The sequence below is a fragment of the Glycine soja genome, chromosome 7 (assembly GCF_004193775.1).
Source record: "Glycine soja cultivar W05 chromosome 7, ASM419377v2, whole genome shotgun sequence".
NCBI classification, from domain to species: Eukaryota; Viridiplantae; Streptophyta; class Magnoliopsida; order Fabales; family Fabaceae; genus Glycine; species Glycine soja.
In genome coordinates, this window is record NC_041008.1 from 4950559 (window position 1) to 4970115 (window position 19557).

Here is a 19557-nt window from a genome sequence, read left to right on the forward strand (position 1 = left end):
AACCAAATTATTAATTACTTTTAAAAAAATCTATATTTTTTATATTTTAAATTTCAGCTTATCATATTCTCAAGACAATTATTTTCAATTTTGTTTAGTACAAAATTTTCTTTTCCTTTCCAAATATAAATTGATTATGTTTTTAAATTACTTGTTTTCAAATTTATCTTTTATCTTGAAAGCATTTTTAAATCTATAACTATCCCACTCTTTTTGTATTAAAATCCATCCATCCTCCATCAATATAAATCAGAATAGTTGTCTTGAATGAAATCATTTGTAGTTATCATTAATGAGATCATCTTTCTAATCAATGTAATTATGACATCTTGACTTCTTCATGAGACCTTATTTCCACAAGCTTTTATCTCTTTTAGATTAATTATGAGACTAATCCTCTATTTGAAGTATAATCACACTTAAAATTCATCGTTTTTCTTCAAGGAGAATATTTTATGAAATTCAAATCATGGTTCTTCTTTACAAATCTATTATGTGCTGTCAATTAAAATATATTAGTTATATAATTAAATAGTTGTTTTTTTTCTTCCAATGAGTACATTTTTAAGAATTTTTCTTAATCTTTTATCTCTTTCAATCTATCATTTTCAACATCTATATTCTAACTTAATTATAAATTTTTTAAAAGAAATTATCAATAATTAAAAATAACATTGTATCATAATTTATCAATCATAAATCTAAAATATAATTTATATGTTAAAAATATTTATTTATTATAAATTATAATTGTAGTGTAACTTATATTTAAAAATATTTGTTTACTATAGATTTTAATTATACAAATAAAAATTTATTCTGTATGAGGGATGAAATACTAGTTAGAAATATCCTTTTTTTGTGTTGAACGAAAACAAAGAAAAAGAAAAACTAAGACATCATCCTTATGTTTATATACTCAATTATATACATGCATATAAAGATAAACATTTATGCATATGTACTTTCTAATTTAAATATTTTTCATTTCATTTATATTAAAAATATGTATATAATTCCAACGTACTTAATAATATCCTTTATTTACCAAAAAGAAAAAAAAAACTACTACATTACTCTATCAACTCTGTGATGCGCAATAAAATAGATAAAAAAAAGGTTTTTGTTTCGCATCCTGAGAGGTGTATACATCATGGGCAAATAGAAAGAAAATAATAAATGCAATGAATAAAACAATGAGAAAGGACGAGAAATATAGAAGAAGAAAAAACTATATTGAGTGTAACAATTATAATGTAAAAAAAATCAAGTTTTTAAAACAAACACTGTTATAAATAGAAGTAAATTAAATCATGTGAAATAATATTCTCTAAAAGCCTCAGCTTGATCTGTATACTAAACATGCCATTTTGACTTGATTATATTCTTGAAATTCTACATTTTATTACCATTTTGTTTAACTGTAAGAATTTGTATATATTTCATTAATTTCTCAGTTTATATTGCAATGCATCCACCCAATTTAGCATCCATTGATAAAACATAATTTAGATAAGAAACATGGAATACCCTCACATGATATATATATGTGTGTCATGTTAACGAAGTATTATACATTTGAGGTTAACAAAAAGGAAACTCATATAAGTCTTCAAAACTTAACGTTTGGTGATTCAATGGACTATCTTTCTTATGCTATGGTGTAAAAAAGTGGGATTCTTCTATTTCTGTATTCAGCACAAAACTGGGAAATGCTAGGAGTTATGCCTCTGAAATTAACATCAACAAGTGATTTAGAAACAACCATGTTACTTGGAATGATGGAGGAAAAAAAGAAGTGGAAGCATGTGTTTGTGTTTAATTTTTTTAAAAGGTATCCTAAACATATCATATTTAATGTTGCTTAATTCATTTCTCTTCTTCAAAAATACAAAATATGATATGTTTAAAATACCTTTTAAAAAAAATTAAAATCAACAATATATTTATTAAAAAATTAATAAAAATAAGATAGAAATGGCAAATAAGTATGATCCAAAAATATACAAACTAATGGAATATAACATCACTAAAAATAAATAAAAATTATAAATAACTTCTTATTGTCTAGCTAGAAATAGGAAAGATTATATGATAATCTTATCAAATATATAAAAATCTGGTTCTATCTTTCTTTTAGTGTTACCAGTTAAAAAAAAATGATGTATTTTAAATTTGATCATCATGTCGTATCGGTGTAGTATTCAGACATCTTTTTTTCTTTTTTAAATTGATCTGGAACTGGATATCATGACTAAGCCACTTACACTCCCATGACTAAATATCATGATTCCAGAAGCCCATCTCTCCCAGCTAAATTATATGAATGTACCTTGCCAATTAAACTTAGTTTTAATTAAATATAGGTTCTATGTTATCTAACCCTATGATTGTTACCTTAAGAGGAGTGAGTAGTAATGAACAAAGCATAGTACTTTATTTAATTTTTTATCAATTGTTTATCTTGAATAATCCTTGATATTTGAATTGTGTTAGTATATATTTAATTTAATATATTCAATTTTACTACTTTTTAATATAAAAAATTTACTTTAGAAAATATTTGAGTTATTTGTTTTCTAAATAAATAATGCATTTAATTTATTGATCGTGCGATATTTTTTTATAAGATAATGTTGTATAATATTGTAATTTTTTTTTAAACAAATAATTTAATAATACAATTATACCATTATTGCAGTTTAAAATATAATAATGTGCGATTTGATTATTTCTTCTAAAATTAATTTATTCACGTGTAAAAAATAAATAATATGCAAAGTTACTTTTTTTAATTATGTTTATTTGAATTGGTCAATATTGCCCGTACTTTACACGAGAAATTATGATTATCATGTAAGAAATTATTACTTTATATATTAAGACTCTTTAAAAATTCAAAGTTGAATAGTGAAAAAAATTAAACGAAGAAGAAGCAAAAAGAAGCTAAGTTAGTTTTGTTAATTGAAATGAAATCCAGTTGTTAGTAGAACGAAAGGCAGGGGCAAAATGGGGAATAGACACATAACAGAAATCGGTTGAGGAATATTTCAAAACGAACATTTGGAAAGTTGCTTCTTCAACAGTTTGTTTCTGCTTCGTTTTTGGCGCTTCGATCATAATCTTTCTCTGACTCAGAAGCTCCGAGTTAACTCAGTCTTCTCCTACAATGGAGAATCTGATACAGTTGGTGAACAAAATCCAGCAAGCATGCACCGCCCTCGGCGATCACGGTGAGGAAGGCGCAATGCCTACTCTCTGGGACGCCCTTCCTTCCATCGCCGTCGTCGGAGGGCAGGTCATTCCAAAAGCTCAGCGATCTATATCGCATTCATCATCATTTTTCTTTTTAATTTAATCTGTTATGATTTTTTTTTTTACTTTACGCGATCGTTCTTCTACTGCAATTTTTTTGTTTAACTTTGTCCGTTTTAGAAATTGAGATTGAATTTCCGCCGTTTTCAGTTCCTTCGTGATTCGTTTAACTCCACATTTGTTCGTGTAATTCAGTGTTCTCTCTTCATTAAATGTTTTTATCTTTGTTTCCACTTTTCATATTTTGTTCAGTTGAGTTTGTACTTGGTGTATCAACCTGATAATCTCATCTCATTGGTGATTTCTAATTTATTATGAAAATGTATTTTAATAAGAAAGAAAAAAAAAACTAGTGAATATAGAGATTATGTAGTGATTCTGATGCTTTAGTTTAAGTGAAACCAAGGCTTTAAATTGTGATCGCAGTTTCATCACAATCCTTGATGTTGTGGGAAATTACTGACAAATGCAGTTGATGCCACCACAGCAACTGTGGTTGCAATGCAGTCACAGAAAGTTCAAAAACCTTGACACTACTGTCGAAATCACGTCGCAGACTATTTGTAAAATATTTACACACACACACACAAAAAAAAAAAAGACTGTTTGTACAAATCATGAGTGAAACCTTATCCTTGACTTACATTTGGATTTTATCTGTAACCAATTTTTCTATGATTGATCTTTTAAGGTATAATTTTAATAGCACGAATAAGCAGTGGATTAAATTTATTTTAAAAGCATATTTTTCAATTTGTTAATGTTAGATTCGAGGTTCTTTTCTCTGTCATTTATTGCATGTTTCTTTACAGATAATGGCTAACCATTTTTTTTTTTTGGATCAATTTTAATGTTTCCATTTTATATTTCTTGTAGTCATAAACATATACAATTTAAATTTATCCGTTATTTTTAATTTGCAGAGCTCTGGAAAATCTTCAGTGTTAGAGAGTGTTGTCGGAAAGGACTTTTTACCTCGTGGCTCTGGTAATTGAGTCTGTTATAGTATATGTACTTAGACTTATGATTATTTCTCTTGCTCTCTCCCTTTGATGAGTTTCTGGATGATTGAACCACTGTTTTATGCAGGGATTGTTACTCGGCGTCCTCTTGTTTTGCAGCTTCATAAGATTGATGAAGGGAGAGAATACGCTGAATTTATGCACCTTCCAAGGAAGAAATTTACTGATTTTGGTATTCTGTTACATAAAACATTTTCACAGACATATGGTTTAATGTATATTGCACTTAACATCAGTGTGTGGTAGCAATTAGCATGTAACTTATCTTAATATTTTAAAAGTAAATGCTGCTTATGATGATTTGCAGAAGCGGGTGTTAATTATTGTTCTCTTTCATGGGGAGGGGGGAGGTTATCAAATATTCAAATGTTGCATTTGATGACTTCTGCATTAACTAGTTTTCTTATTTTATGTTGTTATGTTGTGATCTTTATGTTTCTGTTTTGTAGTTACTAATTTTGTCCTGTTCTGTAGCTGCTGTTAGGCAGGAGATCGCTGATGAGACTGATAGAGAAACAGGTCGCAACAAGGGTATTTCATCTGTACCCATCCATCTGAGTATCTACTCCCCTCATGGTGAGATATAAATATTAGCAATAAAATATTATTTTATTTATTATCAAGGTTGTCAGAATGAAGAACATCCATAATTCAATTATTTTGAAGTTTAAACTAATCAGTTGATTGTCTGTTTCCTATTACCATCTTGTTGGCTGTTGTTGCTATATTTTTATCGATGATTATTTGCTTGCAGAATACAAACCATACAATGACAGTTATGTTGTACTTTAGCACTTCATTAATGTGCATCATTTTTATCTTTGCTTTGTTTTGGACCCAAACCCAAAGTATTGGGCAATTTGGTTTTCTTATCAAATAACTTAAGTTTGATGGTGCAACTACTAACTAGTAACTACCACTCTTTTTTAAATCTGGAGTTGAATAGCAACTACTATCTTTTACTTCACAGTCTCAGCCTGTCTCATATGAGTTACTTTTCAAATTGTCAATATTATGAGAGCAGAAGCTTATTTTACTTGCCTTGGCTACATACAGCTTGTTTGTGCTCGTGTCTCGTTACTTTTTTTTTTTTTTAATTCAATATTACTATTTAGGCACCCATTTCATGCATTGAATTTGTTGACTTTGCAGTTGTCAATCTGACTCTGGTTGATCTTCCGGGGCTTACTAAAGTAGCTGTTGGTGAGTTTCTAATATTGATTTTTTGCCTGTCAATCAAAGTTAAAATTAAATTTCCGAGCACTATTACATTATAAATCTGGAGTGTAATGTGATAATGTTGCCCGGGATATTGCAGATGGTCAACCAGATAGCATTGTGCAAGACATTGAAAATATGGTTCGGGCCTTTATTGAGAAGGTAATTATTTTTGTATAGAATAAAATGATGAATACGTGCATGCATACATAAAAGGTTTTAATGCTTATGGGAACATTTATTTGCTGAGGTGAGAGAATTTAAATGCAATCTTTAATGGTGTGTATTGAAACTTCAATTTAAATATTAATACTCATAAACTCAATTTCATTTAAGCTATCCTTCCTGATCCAGTGTCTGTATTGAGCTCTCTTACTCTAATAATAGTTAAATGCTTCTTCATAATTTACTTATTTAGATGTATGAGCTCCAGTGGTGGAAGCTAAACTTCCTGAGCATGTCATTGAATGTAATACTGAAACTTATCACCTGTTACAGCCTAATTGCATCATTTTGGCAATATCTCCTGCCAATCAAGACCTTGCTACCTCAGATGCAATTAAGATTTCCCGAGAAGTAGATCCTAAAGGTAAGGTGCTGAACATAGTTTCTTGTGACAAAATACTTTCGGTAGGAATGCGTTATTTGAAGTTAGCCGTATTAAGTAATTTAATAAAATATAGGTGAAGCTGAAAGTAAGGAAGATGTTGAAAATACAGAACCTAGAAGGTTTGTATCATGACATCTGCTGCAAATCACAGTATGTAGTAGACTGATTTGTCTCTAGTGTTGGGCTTCTTAGATCAATAAATTCTCATATTTGTACAGAATGTCAGTTTCAAATTTCCTTGGCATGCAATGGTTGTCATTAGAATAGGAAAATTCAACTTCTTTGAATACTAAATTATGTGACTGAGTTCTATGCAGTTTTTTGTTCAGAAATATATCAAGTATTGAAATGCATGCGTGCACAATTTTTTGTCATGGTTTGGATCGATAACTTTGAGCAGATGGTTAGACTGGTTAATGTGTTTTGAGAGATATAGTATCTTGGTTTCTTTAAGTTTCTACCATTGACTTCTTTGAGCATCAGAATTTTCAACTTTTTGGTTCTCTCTTTCATGCTTCTTGATTTGTCAATTACTCAATGTTATTTCACCTCTACATAAGTAGACAACCCAATATTTTTACAAGCAACAACCTCGATGATTAGATTACTATGTGACTGAAGGTTGCTTGTTTATGAAACTTGTTTTAATTTTCAGGGGAAAGGACATTTGGAGTTTTGACAAAGATTGATCTTATGGACAAGGGTACTGATGCAGCTGAGGTAAGCATTCTCTTGCCGCAAGGTTTTCCTTGGGAAAAGTCTTTCCTTCATGCTGTCCTTTGACCAAGAACTTAGCACGGGAAGAGTTATTTTGTAGTTTCAGAAAACTAAGTTTACAGTATAAAAGTAGGATTACAATTATGTAGTAGAAAAGTGTGACATAAGTAGTCGTCACTTGGTGATTAAAAAGGCATTCTGATATTGTTTCCTTTATGTTGCATACCTGGATATCTACCCAGGGGAATGGAGGAGAGGAATATAATCTGCATATATTTGGTGTCGTTGTTATGCTTTGCTTATATTTAACTTTACATGTCTCAACTATTGTATAAAACTTAAGAATCACACAAGTTGAGTTGAGATTTCCTTTTAAACTTTCTCCTAAGCTTAAATTACTGGAATCATATTTGGGAAGCTCATGACATGGCTTCCTTTGTCTCTTTTTCCCTTTTCTAGATCCTTGAAGGAAAATCATATAAGCTAAATTTCCCTTGGATTGGTGTTGTGAACCGCTCCCAAGCTGATATCAATAAACAAGTTGATATGATTGCTGCTCGGAAAAGAGAGATGGAGTATTTTGCTAATACCCCCGAATATAGACATCTTGCTTCCAGAATGGGCTCCGTGCATCTAGGAAAGGTGCTATCTAAGGTACGCAGAATTGTGATCCTAGTAGGTGTTACTTGAAAATTGAAATTCAATGGATGCATTGACTCTGGGGATGCAACTGATTGTTTCCAAATTGCTGAGTTGATTATTGTCCTTATTTGTTTTATGTTTTGTTAAATATATGTTTAAATTTTCAGCATTTGGAATCTGTCATCAAGTCTCGGATCCCAGGCCTACAATCACTCATTAACAAGACTATCATTGAACTAGAGACAGAATTGAACCGTATTGGGAAACCTATTGCCGCTGATACTGGAGTAAGCCACATCGTTCACCCCACTCCTAACAACTGATATAATTTTTTTAACTTGTAATCTTCTCATAAGTACTACTCTTCATGATTAGGTTATCCTTATTTTTGTTTCCCTCTCCTCTTCTCCCATTTGCATTTATTAGTGGATGAATAACTAATTTTGTTTTTCCATTTGCAGGGGAAGTTGTACATGATAATGGAAATCTGTCGAACTTTTGATCAGATATTTAAAGATCATCTTGATGGCATGTATGTCCTTTTTTTCCATGTTATTTGGTACATAATTACATATAAATCTGATATCCGACAGATCCAATTTGACCTTGGAAATGATTGAATGTCTACAGACGGCCAGGTGGTGAGAAAATTTACCAAGTATTTGATAACCAATTTCCAGCATCTATAAAACGGCTGCAGTTTGACAAACATTTATCAATCGACAAGGTGCGGAAACTAATAACTGAAGCAGATGGGTATCAACCTCATCTCATCGCTCCTGAGCAAGGATACCGCCGTCTTATTGAATCATGCTTAGTATCAATTAGGGGCCCTGCTGAAGCAGCTGTTGATGCGGTATATATTTTAATACAAATATAATAAATACGCTGCTATGAGGTGTTATATCAGAAAATTGTAGTTGACTTCTTTTTCCATGTTTATTTTGACACTAGTAACCCCCCAAAAAAAAAACAGATTGACACTACTGGCATTACCTAGGCCTAAGGAACGTTTGCATTTCTTTCCTTGGCACAGTTAATAATCTCCGCTGGACATAAGGCAAAGTTGAAAGTTACCTTTTTTGGAAAATTAAAAGCATTTCTTTTTATGTTGAATTATGCATTTAATGCCTACTATTATAATGTTTTCAGGTTCATGGAATTTTGAAGGATTTGATTCAGAAATCTATGAGTGAGACAATGGCAAGTAGCAGATTGCTTATTTTATCTTTTACGCATATAGTTCTCAACATGTTAAGCCTGCATGCAGATGACTTTTATTAATTTAGTGCAATATCAAAGTTAGTATATTTTTTATAGTAGCGTCTCAAATCTCAACGGTTGCAGTTTTCTGTTGATTGTAGGAATTAAAGCAGTATCCCACCTTGAGGGTAGAACTCGGAAGTGCAGCTGTTGATTCATTGGAGAGGATGAGAGAAGAAAGTAAGAAATCAACTTTGCTTTTGGTGGACATGGAGTATGGCTATTTGACTGTTGATTTTTTCCGCAAACTTCCCCAAGACGCAGAGAAGGGTGGAAATCCAACTCATTCACTTTTCGACAGATATAATGATTCTTATCTTCGTCGAATTGGTAAGCGACTGGAATTTAAGTAAGAACATGTGATATTCAATTTTCTTTTGATATTTTATTCCTAGCTAGTAATTCAAATAATAGAACTAAAAGATTATCCGAACAAAATTGTCTATATGAAAATACCAGTTGTCTTTACCATAAAAATAACTAAAGCATTCCATTAGCCGCGTATTGTACTTGTATCAGACATATATTGCATGAGTGCATAAACCAACATATGTTCACGAAACAAGAGGCATTGTTTTCATTTTTCCTTTACTGAGATTCCTTGAATATGAACAGCTACCACTGTCTTGTCCTATGTGAACATGGTATGTGGGACCCTGAGGCATACCATTCCCAAGTCCGTGGTTTACTGTCAAGTGCGTGAGGCTAAGCGCAGCTTACTGGATCATTTCTTTACAGAATTGGGAAAAAAGGAGGTGAGCTTGGTTATTGTCTTCCTTGAAGAATACAATGCTAATAGGCATGTCTGATGAAAATGCTCTGAACTTACTTTTTCATAATCTATGTTTTGTTTTTGCAGGGAAAACAACTAGCTTCACTGCTGAATGAGGACCCTGCAATCATGCAGCGCCGCACATCCCTTGCAAAGAGGCTAGAGCTATACAGAAATGCACAATCAGAAATTGAGGCAGTTGCATGGGAAAGGTAGAAAGCACCAGTGCTAGTTCCGGAAATTTGAATTATCATTGATGAAGAGTATAGTTTTTTTTTTTTTTTTGACACGGATCAATGAAGTCATTCTCACCTTTTCTGTGATAGGCTTATGCTACTGAGCTTCGTTGTTTTTGTTGAATTAATTCACTTGTATCCATTTATTTCGACCTAGTTATTGAATTAATACACGAATCAGTGCTTATTCTTTTCTCGGAAGGAAGAAGAAGATGGAATTGGATATAGAATAGAGTTAAAAGGATATAACAATTTGTTGGGTAACATATACTAATAATATTAGTCAGTTAGCAATAGTTAGATAGACAGTTAACAATCTCAATAACTAGTATCAAATAGGAACACCACTGTATCGTTTAGCATCTTTAAGACTTTAATAGTGTTATTCTTTGAAAATTTGTTTTGGTCTAAGTTCTCTAACAAAAGCTGGGATGAATTAAGGGGATGAGAACAAGCCCTACATTTGTTTAGGTGTTCTGTTCTCGTGTGAATGATTAAATAGATGTACTAATTTCAAAGCAATTACTTCAAACCAAAGTTGTATAATTTTGGATCACTTATAGAAGTTGTTTAGCAATGATTTTCTTGCAAAGAAAGAAGGTTTTTCGTCACGCAGAATTGATCTGTATGAAAAGAAAATTAATAAATAATATATTAAAAATCATAATGGAGGTGCGGGGAATCGAACCCCGTGCCTCTCGCATGCGAAGCGAGCGCTCTACCATATGAGCTACACCCCCACCTAGTATCATGTTGGTGGACTTAAATTAGTATTCACACAATATATTTACAATATCAATTAACCTAATGGTTAGTTTTTTTTCTTTTTTCTTTTTACAATGATTAATTTGGTTAAAAGATCTATATATTAATATTTTTTAGTACTTTCCTTTTATTTTCTCAACATAAAGATTTCACACAAAGATTTCATCCTACATGCATGAGAGCAAGGCATTGTGAATGATAAAATAAGACTCCATGGGTATATATAATATATTAAAAGGATCACACTATATATTTAGTTGGAATTCGTTTAATTTAATATTTTTTTCAAAAAATCTTCGTAAAATCTAACAAAAAGACAAGCTATTTCTCTAAAATAAATTATTCCAAACACACATGTCATAATAGTATATTGAGAGTGTCTAAAAAAACAACATTTTTGAGAGATTCATTATATTAATATTTCTTTGATGCATTAATTAATATTAATATATAGGATCAATTATGGTTAACATGAGTGATAAGACTTGTATCATTTGTGATCATGTGATTAGAGCATATGCACCATAACGATGAATCAACCAACTCAACCAGTCAAACGTCAATCTTGCACTTGATGATGATGAGTTGGTGACATATGCATAGCAGTGTAAATCCATTGGTTAGGAGAGAACGATGAATATTAACAAATATAGCATAATATATGCATGGAAGTCGTAACAGAAACCTAGCCAGCCTCTTACGTTGTATGGCCACGGGTCCAACCGCCACGCTTTGACCACGCTTATTGCGTAGCCCCATTACAGCGCGCACACACGACATTTGTTTTCTCTTGCCATATAAATAAGTTCCACAACTAGTAAAAATAAAACAATTAAGAAATAATCACAATTCACAACTTGGACTTGTGGAATAAATTTCTGCACACAAATAATTTTTCTGGGTTTTGTGCTAATTAGTATAATCTTGGTTTGTTTTCGTGATGGAATGGTCTTCAAAATCTGCCACAAAAGCATACTTTGACACCCTTCAACTGGTATATCTATTCACCTTTCTCTCTTTCATTTTATCTATCTGGGTATTTAACTAATGAATCAATTCAAGGATGATATAAAATTCTGTTGTATATGCTTCACATTTTTTCCTTATTTTTCTATCACAAAAATGTGTAAAACAGCCCCTTAATTATAATGGTATTCCACATCTTTTACTTGTATGTTGTTCTATAGCTTTTTTTTTTTTAGTATCTGATAGGGCTCGAGTCAATTATATATCTATCAGGGGTCATGGATTATTTGCTTTTATTGTTACTGTTAATAAAAATTATAATGTTATCAGAAAAAGTGAGAAGAAATGTATAGTATCACTCATTTGATGTGGCCAAACATCATAGATCTCACAGAATAGAAGAGGACTTCCACAATTTTTGTGACAACCTAATATTTAGTCTTAACAATTGCACTCAAATGGATGTTATATCAATCCATAATTTGTGGTAAAATTAACTTACACTAAGCATGAACTGATCAATGATTTGTCTTTTTTTCTTAAATCATATATTAAGGAATTTAATCTAAAAATCCTTAGTTTTGTGGAATGGATTGACCTTCATTATTCTTTGGCCTTGCATAGTTTGATCTACGAAACCTTTAAATTTCAATCAGCAAATTCTTGTAATCAAGCTGCAAAAAGAACTTTATTGACATCTCACACCTTCACATAATTAAGAGCCATGTGAAATTTTGTACAATGTCCATAACATTCCCTAGTTTGTGGCATGTAGTCCAAGCTTTTTACAAGTATTATGTTTCATTTTTCTTTACAGTGCAACAATCACAAAAGACAATATGGCACTTGGAGAGTTCAAAATCCGGGAAGCAATGAATTTGTATCAGCATTAGCAGCAGGAATGAAAGCAAAACTCATAGTGGAAGTGACATCTCACGTATCCCTAACCACATTAGCCCTTGCAGCTGCTGCAAGACAAAATGGAGTCAGAATGGTGTGTATTCTACCTGAGTCAATCCTTAATGATTCACAAGAAGTTATCAACAACTCAGGGCTTAAAGACCAAGTTGAATTTAGAACTGAAGACCCCTCCAAGCTACTACCCTTCTATGAGAACATCGATTTCTTTCTTGTTGATTGCAACAAGGATGAAAACTATGCAAAGTTGCTCAACTTGGTAGATGTCAACCTCACAAGATCAATAGTGGTGGCAAAGAACATGGTTGGTGATGGTGACAAAAAAGGAATAAGATGGTGCCTAAGAGGAAAAGATGAGAAATTGGAAGTAAGATCTCTAAAGCACCCTTTAGGGAATGGCATGAAAGTTACTAGGATTAGCAAGAGTGATGACACTAATATGAGATTTGAGGTTAAAGGAGATTATAGCAAGAAAAGGAGAAAGAGCTCATGGATTGCCAAATTTGATGAGGAGAGTGGTGAGGAACATATATACAGGGTGCCTCAGGTTGATTGGTTCTGAGTTAAGTAACATAGCAGATTCCAATTATTGAAAAAAAGAAGGAAAAAAAACTTGTGTATTTGCTGTCATGAGTATGACTCATGTCATGTGTATTTGAGACGCTGCTAGGAAATAATATACGGAGCCTAAGAAGTGCATTAGCCTTAGTCAGGAACTATATAGAGCATGTCCCTGTATAGCTGAAAAATATAGGATGGATGGCAAATTATTGTGTATCTAAAATCTAAATCAATAATCATTTCTAAACATCTATACTTAAATGATGATAATCTGGTTAGTTTGTGTGTTGCATTCCAAGATTTATCCATTTTCCTTCCAACTGTTTCCCATATATTTATTCACATGCATCAAATTAGGAATGGTAAAAAAAAAACCTGTATCCGAAAATATATTTGGGTAAAACTCGTTATAAACTGGATAAAATATTTTTTTTCTTTACCTATTAGGTGGGGTGTGTAATAAGGGACACATGTGTCCATGAATTCATACAATTTGAAATTACTTAAATATATCTAATTATATAAAAATTAAGTTATCCTAATTTTGTTTTTGTCTTTGTTCTTTCTTCTATTTTGTCTCTAAATTTATTTTAGTACAAATATATGTTTTAAAATTTATTATTTATACTTGTTAAATTCTTTATATTTAACATATATCTATAGATATATATTAGTCGATAACTGTGAATATTCATAAAATCTTATACACGCATGGGTATGAAATGGAAATAATTACTAAAAAATATTAGCTAAGTTGCACTCCTAGAGAAAATAATATTTTAGCTTTAAGTTTTGTGTAGCGAAAATTTATCTCAAAATTAATTTGCTTCTCATAGATGTAAAGGATTTGAGGTGGGAGAGCAGAAAAATGAGAAAAAATAATTATTTTTTTATCCCTAATATATATCTGAATTTTACATTTAATCTCTAATAAAAAAATTTCTTTGATATGAATCCCTAATATTTTAAAAAATTTATACGAAGTTTCTGTCGTTAGAAAGATCAATCATTTTCACCGCTAAACCCAAGCTACACTAGAGAGATAGAGAGAGAGATTGAGACTATTTCATAAGCTCACCTTTTTTTATTTAAATTTAATTTTAATTCAATTAAAATATGATGTCATGACAATACGTGGTCAACTTTCATGTCACATTTAATTCAATATGGTATCACAGATAATTTGTCGATATGTCAAGTTAATGATCACATCAAGTATATATTAAGTTTTATGAGAAACCTATCTTAAAGAAAAAATTTATGACGAATCAAATACAGAATTTGGATATATATCAAAAATCAAATTCATATTTAAGAAAAAAAATTATGTAAGTAAAAGGAAACACATGGAGAAACATTTGCTTTTTGTATAAAGCCTCTGTTTTCCTTTCTTTTTCTGTCCTAAGAAAGAAGAGGTATTTCAAAACACAAATTCTTGTTGTATTCTCTTTATTAGAAAGAAAGAAATCTTAAAAAGCAAACAACTTGGTTTGTTAATCGGACTTGAATATTATAACTGAAAATATCATTTTATCTCAAAATAGATTGATCTAATTAAAAAGAATTAGTTAAATATCATATAAATCACAAATATCTCTAGTTAAACAAAAAAATTTAGATTAGTCTCTAGCTCATTAGAACTTTTCAAATATAGAACCAATTGTTATTCTTAATATATTTTTAAGACAAGCATGATGAGCTCTTATAGGTGGTCATAGAAAAGTTAGACAACTAAGCTTTTAAAATATTTTAACTAATACACGAAATTTAATTCATTTATTTCCTTCTCAGATAAATATTTTATTGTTTATTTAAACTGCTTGATGTACCAAAGAAAATAATGCACCAAAAAAAACTGTTTCATAATGTTCACCGTTTGCCTTCCTCCAATAAAAAATGAATGAAATGAACTACCTACTGCACGTGGGTTCATTTTTGTGGGATACTCGTAAAAATATCATAAGTTTTTTTTATATATAATGAAAAATTTACGTGAGATAAATTTCAATAAATCACTAAAAAATCAAAGTAAGTCTTAAGACTCAATGAGTATTTACAAATATATTTATAAATTATTCATCAATAAAATTTTCATATTAACAATAAAAATTAAACTTATATTATTTTGTGATATGAATTCATTTCTTAATAATTGAATCAATTTTTTTTATATAAACATATCATAATTCGTTGTTATAAAAAAAAACCAAAAAGACAAAAATAATTGAAGAATATTGATGGGTAAGAATAACATTATTGAATATTGACCACTCATCTTGTCTGGCTGCAAATAAAATCATCATATGCCCCAAAATTAATTTAATAAACAGAAATTTCAATTAAAAACATAAGCATTTAAGTCAATAACATTTTTATTTTATTTTTTACTTTGATGGGTAAGGCCACTTTTATATTATGCCGTACTTGTCCAGTTCAAGTTGCTAGAAGACTATCATTTGGGCAGAACAAGCAATCCCGTTCCTTTAGAAGCCAAATTATTGCAGCTTTATGTTCCATTACTACCATTCTCGTGATTGAAAGTATTTAACACTTGAACGTATAACATTGGAGAATGAATAAATATGGAAAATGATGTATTAACAGGAAGAAAAAATAATGTTTTGAGGTAGAGAAATAAATGATGCTTGATATTTGAGTTCTCAAGAATATGAGAGTGATGATTACCTATTTGTACCAACCACTAAACCCCACAACAACCACCAAACTTTAATCTTCAAATGCAAGAGATTTAATTATCTCTCAAGTCTGCTTCCTTGCTAGGCATTCCCTATTCACATTTCCTTCTCTTGTTAGTGAATTTTGTAGCCACATTTGTTACTATTCTTGTATCTCACTTAACCAAGTGTCTATGAATGGCAAATAGTAGATCTTGGACTCAGATATGGCCATGTTTTGTCAAGCTATGTGTTCTGAATTTTGTCTTGGTTTTCAAAATCACGGCATTGGGGGATGGCAGTGGAAGTGGTCCTACTGTTACAGCAGAAAACACTTGCAAGAACACAAATTATCAAAGCTTCCTCCCTCCACCGTACCAGAATATATCTCAAATGATATGCACACCTGTATGGCACACCTATGAATTGAGGGTAAGTTCATTTTGTTGTGGTCTTGTGGGGGTTCTAGTTATACCCATTTAACTATTCTTTTTCTCTCTTGATTGTCTAGTTTAGTTCACTTTGATCTAGTTCAGGTTGGTCTCATTTGTTATGCAAGTACAATTTTTTTGTACGTCATTAACTGTTGTTTCTCAGATAACCAAACCAAATCTAAATTCTAGCAAGAAATTTTTAGTTTTGTGAATGGAGTGTGAGCTCTGGCGCAATAAGTTATGTCAGTGACCGGTTGGTCAGCTTGAATCCACATATGAAGGGGAAGGCTGCTTACAATTACTCGCTCCCGTACCTTTACAGAGCGAAGAGCCTTTGGCATTGGAGTACATTAGTTTTTAATTTGTGAATGATTAGGTTGTCCCTTTACAATATAATTAGCTTATTAGTGATTTTTTATTGCAGTACTTCCAGAATGGTGATACCACAACTATCATATTATCTGCTCCCTACACAATAGGGTGGGTAGGAATTGGGTTTTCTAGGGATGGTATGATGGTTGGTTCCAGTGCAATGGTGGGATGGATTAGTAAACATGGTCATGCAAAAATCAAGCAATTTTACCTAAGGGGTAGGAAGCAATCAGAAGTCATAATAGACAAAGGTGAACTCCTCCTCAATAATATCCCTGCGGCTGTGGCGACTAATGGAGCTGAAATTCATATAGCATTTCAGTTGCAGATGACAACCCCATTTCAGAAACAACCAATTCTGTTGGCTTTTGGTAGCAAATATCCACAGAACCACCACCTCTCCAAGCATGAAGACAAAACAGCTATCGTGTTTGATTTTTCTGCAGGTCTAATGCCATTTCTCTATGACTCTAACAGAAGTTCAGCATATATGTCATTTTATAATTTGTTGCACATAGTGAAAGCTGTTTTCAATTCCAAAATCCAAGCAAACTTTTTAAGAAACAGAATTCTCTTCGGCTCCTTTTAGCATAATTTCACTTTAGTGAAACACATGATGGTACTATACTACTATAGAATCATATATTAATTTAAACAACCATGTTCCAACTCAAAATTACTTAGCAATTAAAGCAGAAAATGATTTTTGTTTGAAGGGTCTAAACTAGAATTGATCCTTGTTTTTATCCAATAAAATTTACACACGTCTTATTCATATATAACTGCATGATGAAACATGGCATTTTATGATGTATAGCTTTTTGAGTGCAGAAACTTGATCAACTATGCTTTGACAGGTTCTACGGGTCCTGTATCCAGTGAATTGATTCAGATGAGGACGAACCATGGAATTTTGGCTATAATAGGGTGGGGTCTAATCCTGCCTGTAGGGGCTATTATTGCTAGATATTTCAGGCACAAGGATCCCTTATGGTTCTATCTCCATGCAATCATTCAGTTTGTAGGATTCACATTTGGGCTTGGTACAGTAGTTCTTGGATTACAACTCTATTCCAAAATGCATGTCCATATACCAGCTCACAGAGGCATAGGCATCTTTGCTCTGGTACTAAGTATTCTTCAGGTTTGTCACTGACCCATATGTATAATATGTTCCGCGTAAAAATTTACTACGATTTTAGTCGTCATATTTACCAAAAGTGATGTAATTTTAGTATTTGGTCGTGGACTAAAAACATGTATTTCTGAGTAGGGGGATCATGCAGGGTGCGATATACATGTTAGCTGCCATGTAACTGATACTATCTCGTATTGGTACCTCTGGTACCCTTTTACATATACATTATATCTTTGGCTGATTAAAAAATGTATTTCTGAGTAAATGTAAAGATTAAAAATGTATTGAATTTTAATGGAGACAAAACTGATATTTCGAAATATTTTGAGGGGTCAAAAATATATTTTACCCATGTCGGATGAGTACTATATGAACTGATTTTGTGCTAAATTCAGGTATTGGCACTCTTCTTGAGACCAAACAAGGATTCCAAGATCCGAAAAATTTGGAATTGGTACCACAGTTGGTTTGGAAGGATGGCACTTATATTTGCAGCCATTAACATAGTGTTGGGGATGCAAGCTGCGGGGGCAGGCAGTGATTGGAAGATAGGCTACGGATTCGTTTTTGGTATTATGGTTGTTGTAGCTATTGTTCTTGAAGTATTGGCTTATTTGAAAAAATCAGAGATGCGTTCTCTACCTCCTAACTTCCAATTGGACCCTGTTGGAGGAGCTACATTTCCAAGTAATCAAGCACTTTATTTTCTTTTTTTCATTCCCTGACTTTATATCATCTGTTTAGTGAAAATGGTGCTGAGAAGAAAATGCTTTAGTTTTATCTGATATAAACTATCTTATACCACTTTGATGAAGCAGGGGGAATGTGATTGCTGCTAGTTTTGCACTTCCACAAGCGTTGTCATTTGTTCCATTAAACCTGCCCATGTTAAATCACATACTGGTTCAAGTCTGTGTGTGGGCATATCATTTGAATTCTTTTTGGAATTGTTCCTTGATGACATTTCTGGGTGTGCTTTCCTGGTGTACATATAGGTGCAAAATGCGTATATAGCCAGCTAGAAGTTTGCCAAGTTGGACAATCCATGCTTGGCCTTCTCACTCAACTTCACGAGATTGAATTCTTTTGGCTTGCTTTTTCTTCATCGGATTTCTGTTGCTTGGTCAAGAATGTAAATTACTATTCATATGAGCTTCCATTTACCGCTACATTTTTTGTGATTCGTAGCTCTTTTTTCTTTTTTCTGGAGATGTATGTATTGGAATTTAAGAATCATACTTTTCTCTTTGTTGAGTGACAAGATTACATTCATTCACCACCTTCTTCAAGACGGTTAGCCCTCTCTATAATTTGACAGGAACATACAAAGTTCGTAGCATTACCAGCTGTTTTACAATTTGCTAAAGATTTTCAATGTGATTCAGTGAAACCTTTAAAATCAATCAATAATCTGATATAAACTTGTGCGCTTAATTAGTCGGAGCCACTTACAAAGATCAAACCTAAAATAAGTTTAAAATACCTGGTTTAAAGATTGACAGCTATTATAAATCAAAACAAACTTATAATTAAAAGTAATTTAATGTCATTATAAAAAAAATTATGAACCGAATTTTCCTTTGATTCTTGAAACAAACCTTAATATTTCATACTTCTAAATTTTATCGTACATATCAGCAGTATGAAGCAATTTGACGTGTACACACTACGTACCCACACGTACATATATATTCACAATGAAGCATATAGACACACCTCAAATAATATTAGGAAGTTACGAGTTACCTTGACTGTCCTTGAGAATTAAGATACTGAGTGATAGGCATATTAAATTCAAGAATAGAGCTAAAATTTTGGCTTTATGTATTTAAACAAATAATGATTTTCATTAATATGACGTTCCTTCACATCATTTCAATTGTAACAACTAAATATTAACTCAATCAACAAAAAAGAACTACTACTACCACAT

At 31.7% G+C, this 19557-nt stretch overlaps 3 protein-coding genes and 1 non-coding gene across 5 annotated transcripts; 3 read left to right on the top strand and 1 right to left on the bottom strand.

Annotated features, from left to right (window-relative positions):
* The first annotated feature begins 3095 nt into the window (after positions 1–3095).
* On the top strand, positions 3096–10018 carry LOC114418312 (dynamin-related protein 5A-like). The gene is made up of 16 exons (XM_028383599.1): positions 3096–3298; positions 4239–4302; positions 4405–4509; positions 4812–4913; positions 5490–5540; positions 5656–5717; positions 6054–6144; positions 6821–6885; positions 7342–7536; positions 7692–7811; positions 7986–8056; positions 8155–8380; positions 8677–8727; positions 8889–9117; positions 9403–9542; positions 9647–10018. The coding sequence occupies exons 1-16, from the start codon at positions 3170–3172 to the stop codon at positions 9773–9775; spliced, it is 1830 nt and encodes a 609-aa protein (XP_028239400.1). The 5' UTR covers positions 3096–3169; the 3' UTR covers positions 9776–10018.
* A 444-nt stretch (positions 10019–10462) lies between these two features.
* TRNAA-CGC lies at positions 10463–10535 on the bottom strand. Its single transcript has one exon. It is a non-coding gene; the product is annotated as a tRNA-Ala (tRNA).
* Positions 10536–11406: 871 nt separating this feature from the next.
* On the top strand, positions 11407–13215 carry LOC114418311. Its single transcript, XM_028383598.1, has 2 exons — positions 11407–11554; positions 12344–13215. Exons 1-2 carry the CDS (start codon positions 11501–11503, stop codon positions 13004–13006), a joined length of 717 nt encoding a protein of 238 aa, XP_028239399.1. The 5' UTR covers positions 11407–11500; the 3' UTR covers positions 13007–13215.
* Positions 13216–15542: 2327 nt separating this feature from the next.
* Positions 15543–18963, top strand: LOC114418309 (cytochrome b561 and DOMON domain-containing protein At3g61750-like). Of its 2 annotated transcripts, none has more exons than XM_028383594.1 (5): positions 15543–16112; positions 16539–16932; positions 17344–17630; positions 18020–18311; positions 18440–18963. In XM_028383594.1, exons 1-5 carry the CDS (start codon positions 15879–15881, stop codon positions 18451–18453), a joined length of 1221 nt encoding a protein of 406 aa, XP_028239395.1. In that variant the 5' UTR covers positions 15543–15878; the 3' UTR covers positions 18454–18963. The 2 variants fall into 2 exon arrangements, with proteins under 2 accessions (XP_028239395.1, XP_028239396.1); XM_028383595.1 differs by having other exon boundaries at positions 15548–16112; positions 18443–18963.
* The last annotated feature ends 594 nt before the right edge of the window (positions 18964–19557 follow it).

What these genes read in the sequence shown, in the direction of transcription:
- LOC114418312 (XM_028383599.1), top strand. Translation starts at nt 3,170, where the DNA reads ATGGAGAATCTGATACAGTTGGTGAACAAAATCCAGCAAGCATGCACC. An exon ending in TCGCCGTCGTCGGAGGGCAG is followed by an intron (nt 3,299 to 4,238) that starts GTCATTCCAAAA and finishes TTTAATTTGCAG; the next exon opens with AGCTCTGGAAAATCTTCAGT. An exon ending in CAGAATTGGGAAAAAAGGAG is followed by an intron (nt 9,543 to 9,646) that starts GTGAGCTTGGTT and finishes TTGTTTTTGCAG; the next exon opens with GGAAAACAACTAGCTTCACT.
- LOC114418311 (XM_028383598.1), top strand. Translation starts at nt 11,501, where the DNA reads ATGGAATGGTCTTCAAAATCTGCCACAAAAGCATACTTTGACACCCTT. An exon ending in ACTTTGACACCCTTCAACTG is followed by an intron (nt 11,555 to 12,343) that starts GTATATCTATTC and finishes TTTTCTTTACAG; the next exon opens with TGCAACAATCACAAAAGACA.
- LOC114418309 (XM_028383594.1), top strand. Translation starts at nt 15,879, where the DNA reads ATGGCAAATAGTAGATCTTGGACTCAGATATGGCCATGTTTTGTCAAG. An exon ending in GGCACACCTATGAATTGAGG is followed by an intron (nt 16,113 to 16,538) that starts GTAAGTTCATTT and finishes TTTTTATTGCAG; the next exon opens with TACTTCCAGAATGGTGATAC. An exon ending in CGTGTTTGATTTTTCTGCAG is followed by an intron (nt 16,933 to 17,343) that starts GTCTAATGCCAT and finishes ATGCTTTGACAG; the next exon opens with GTTCTACGGGTCCTGTATCC.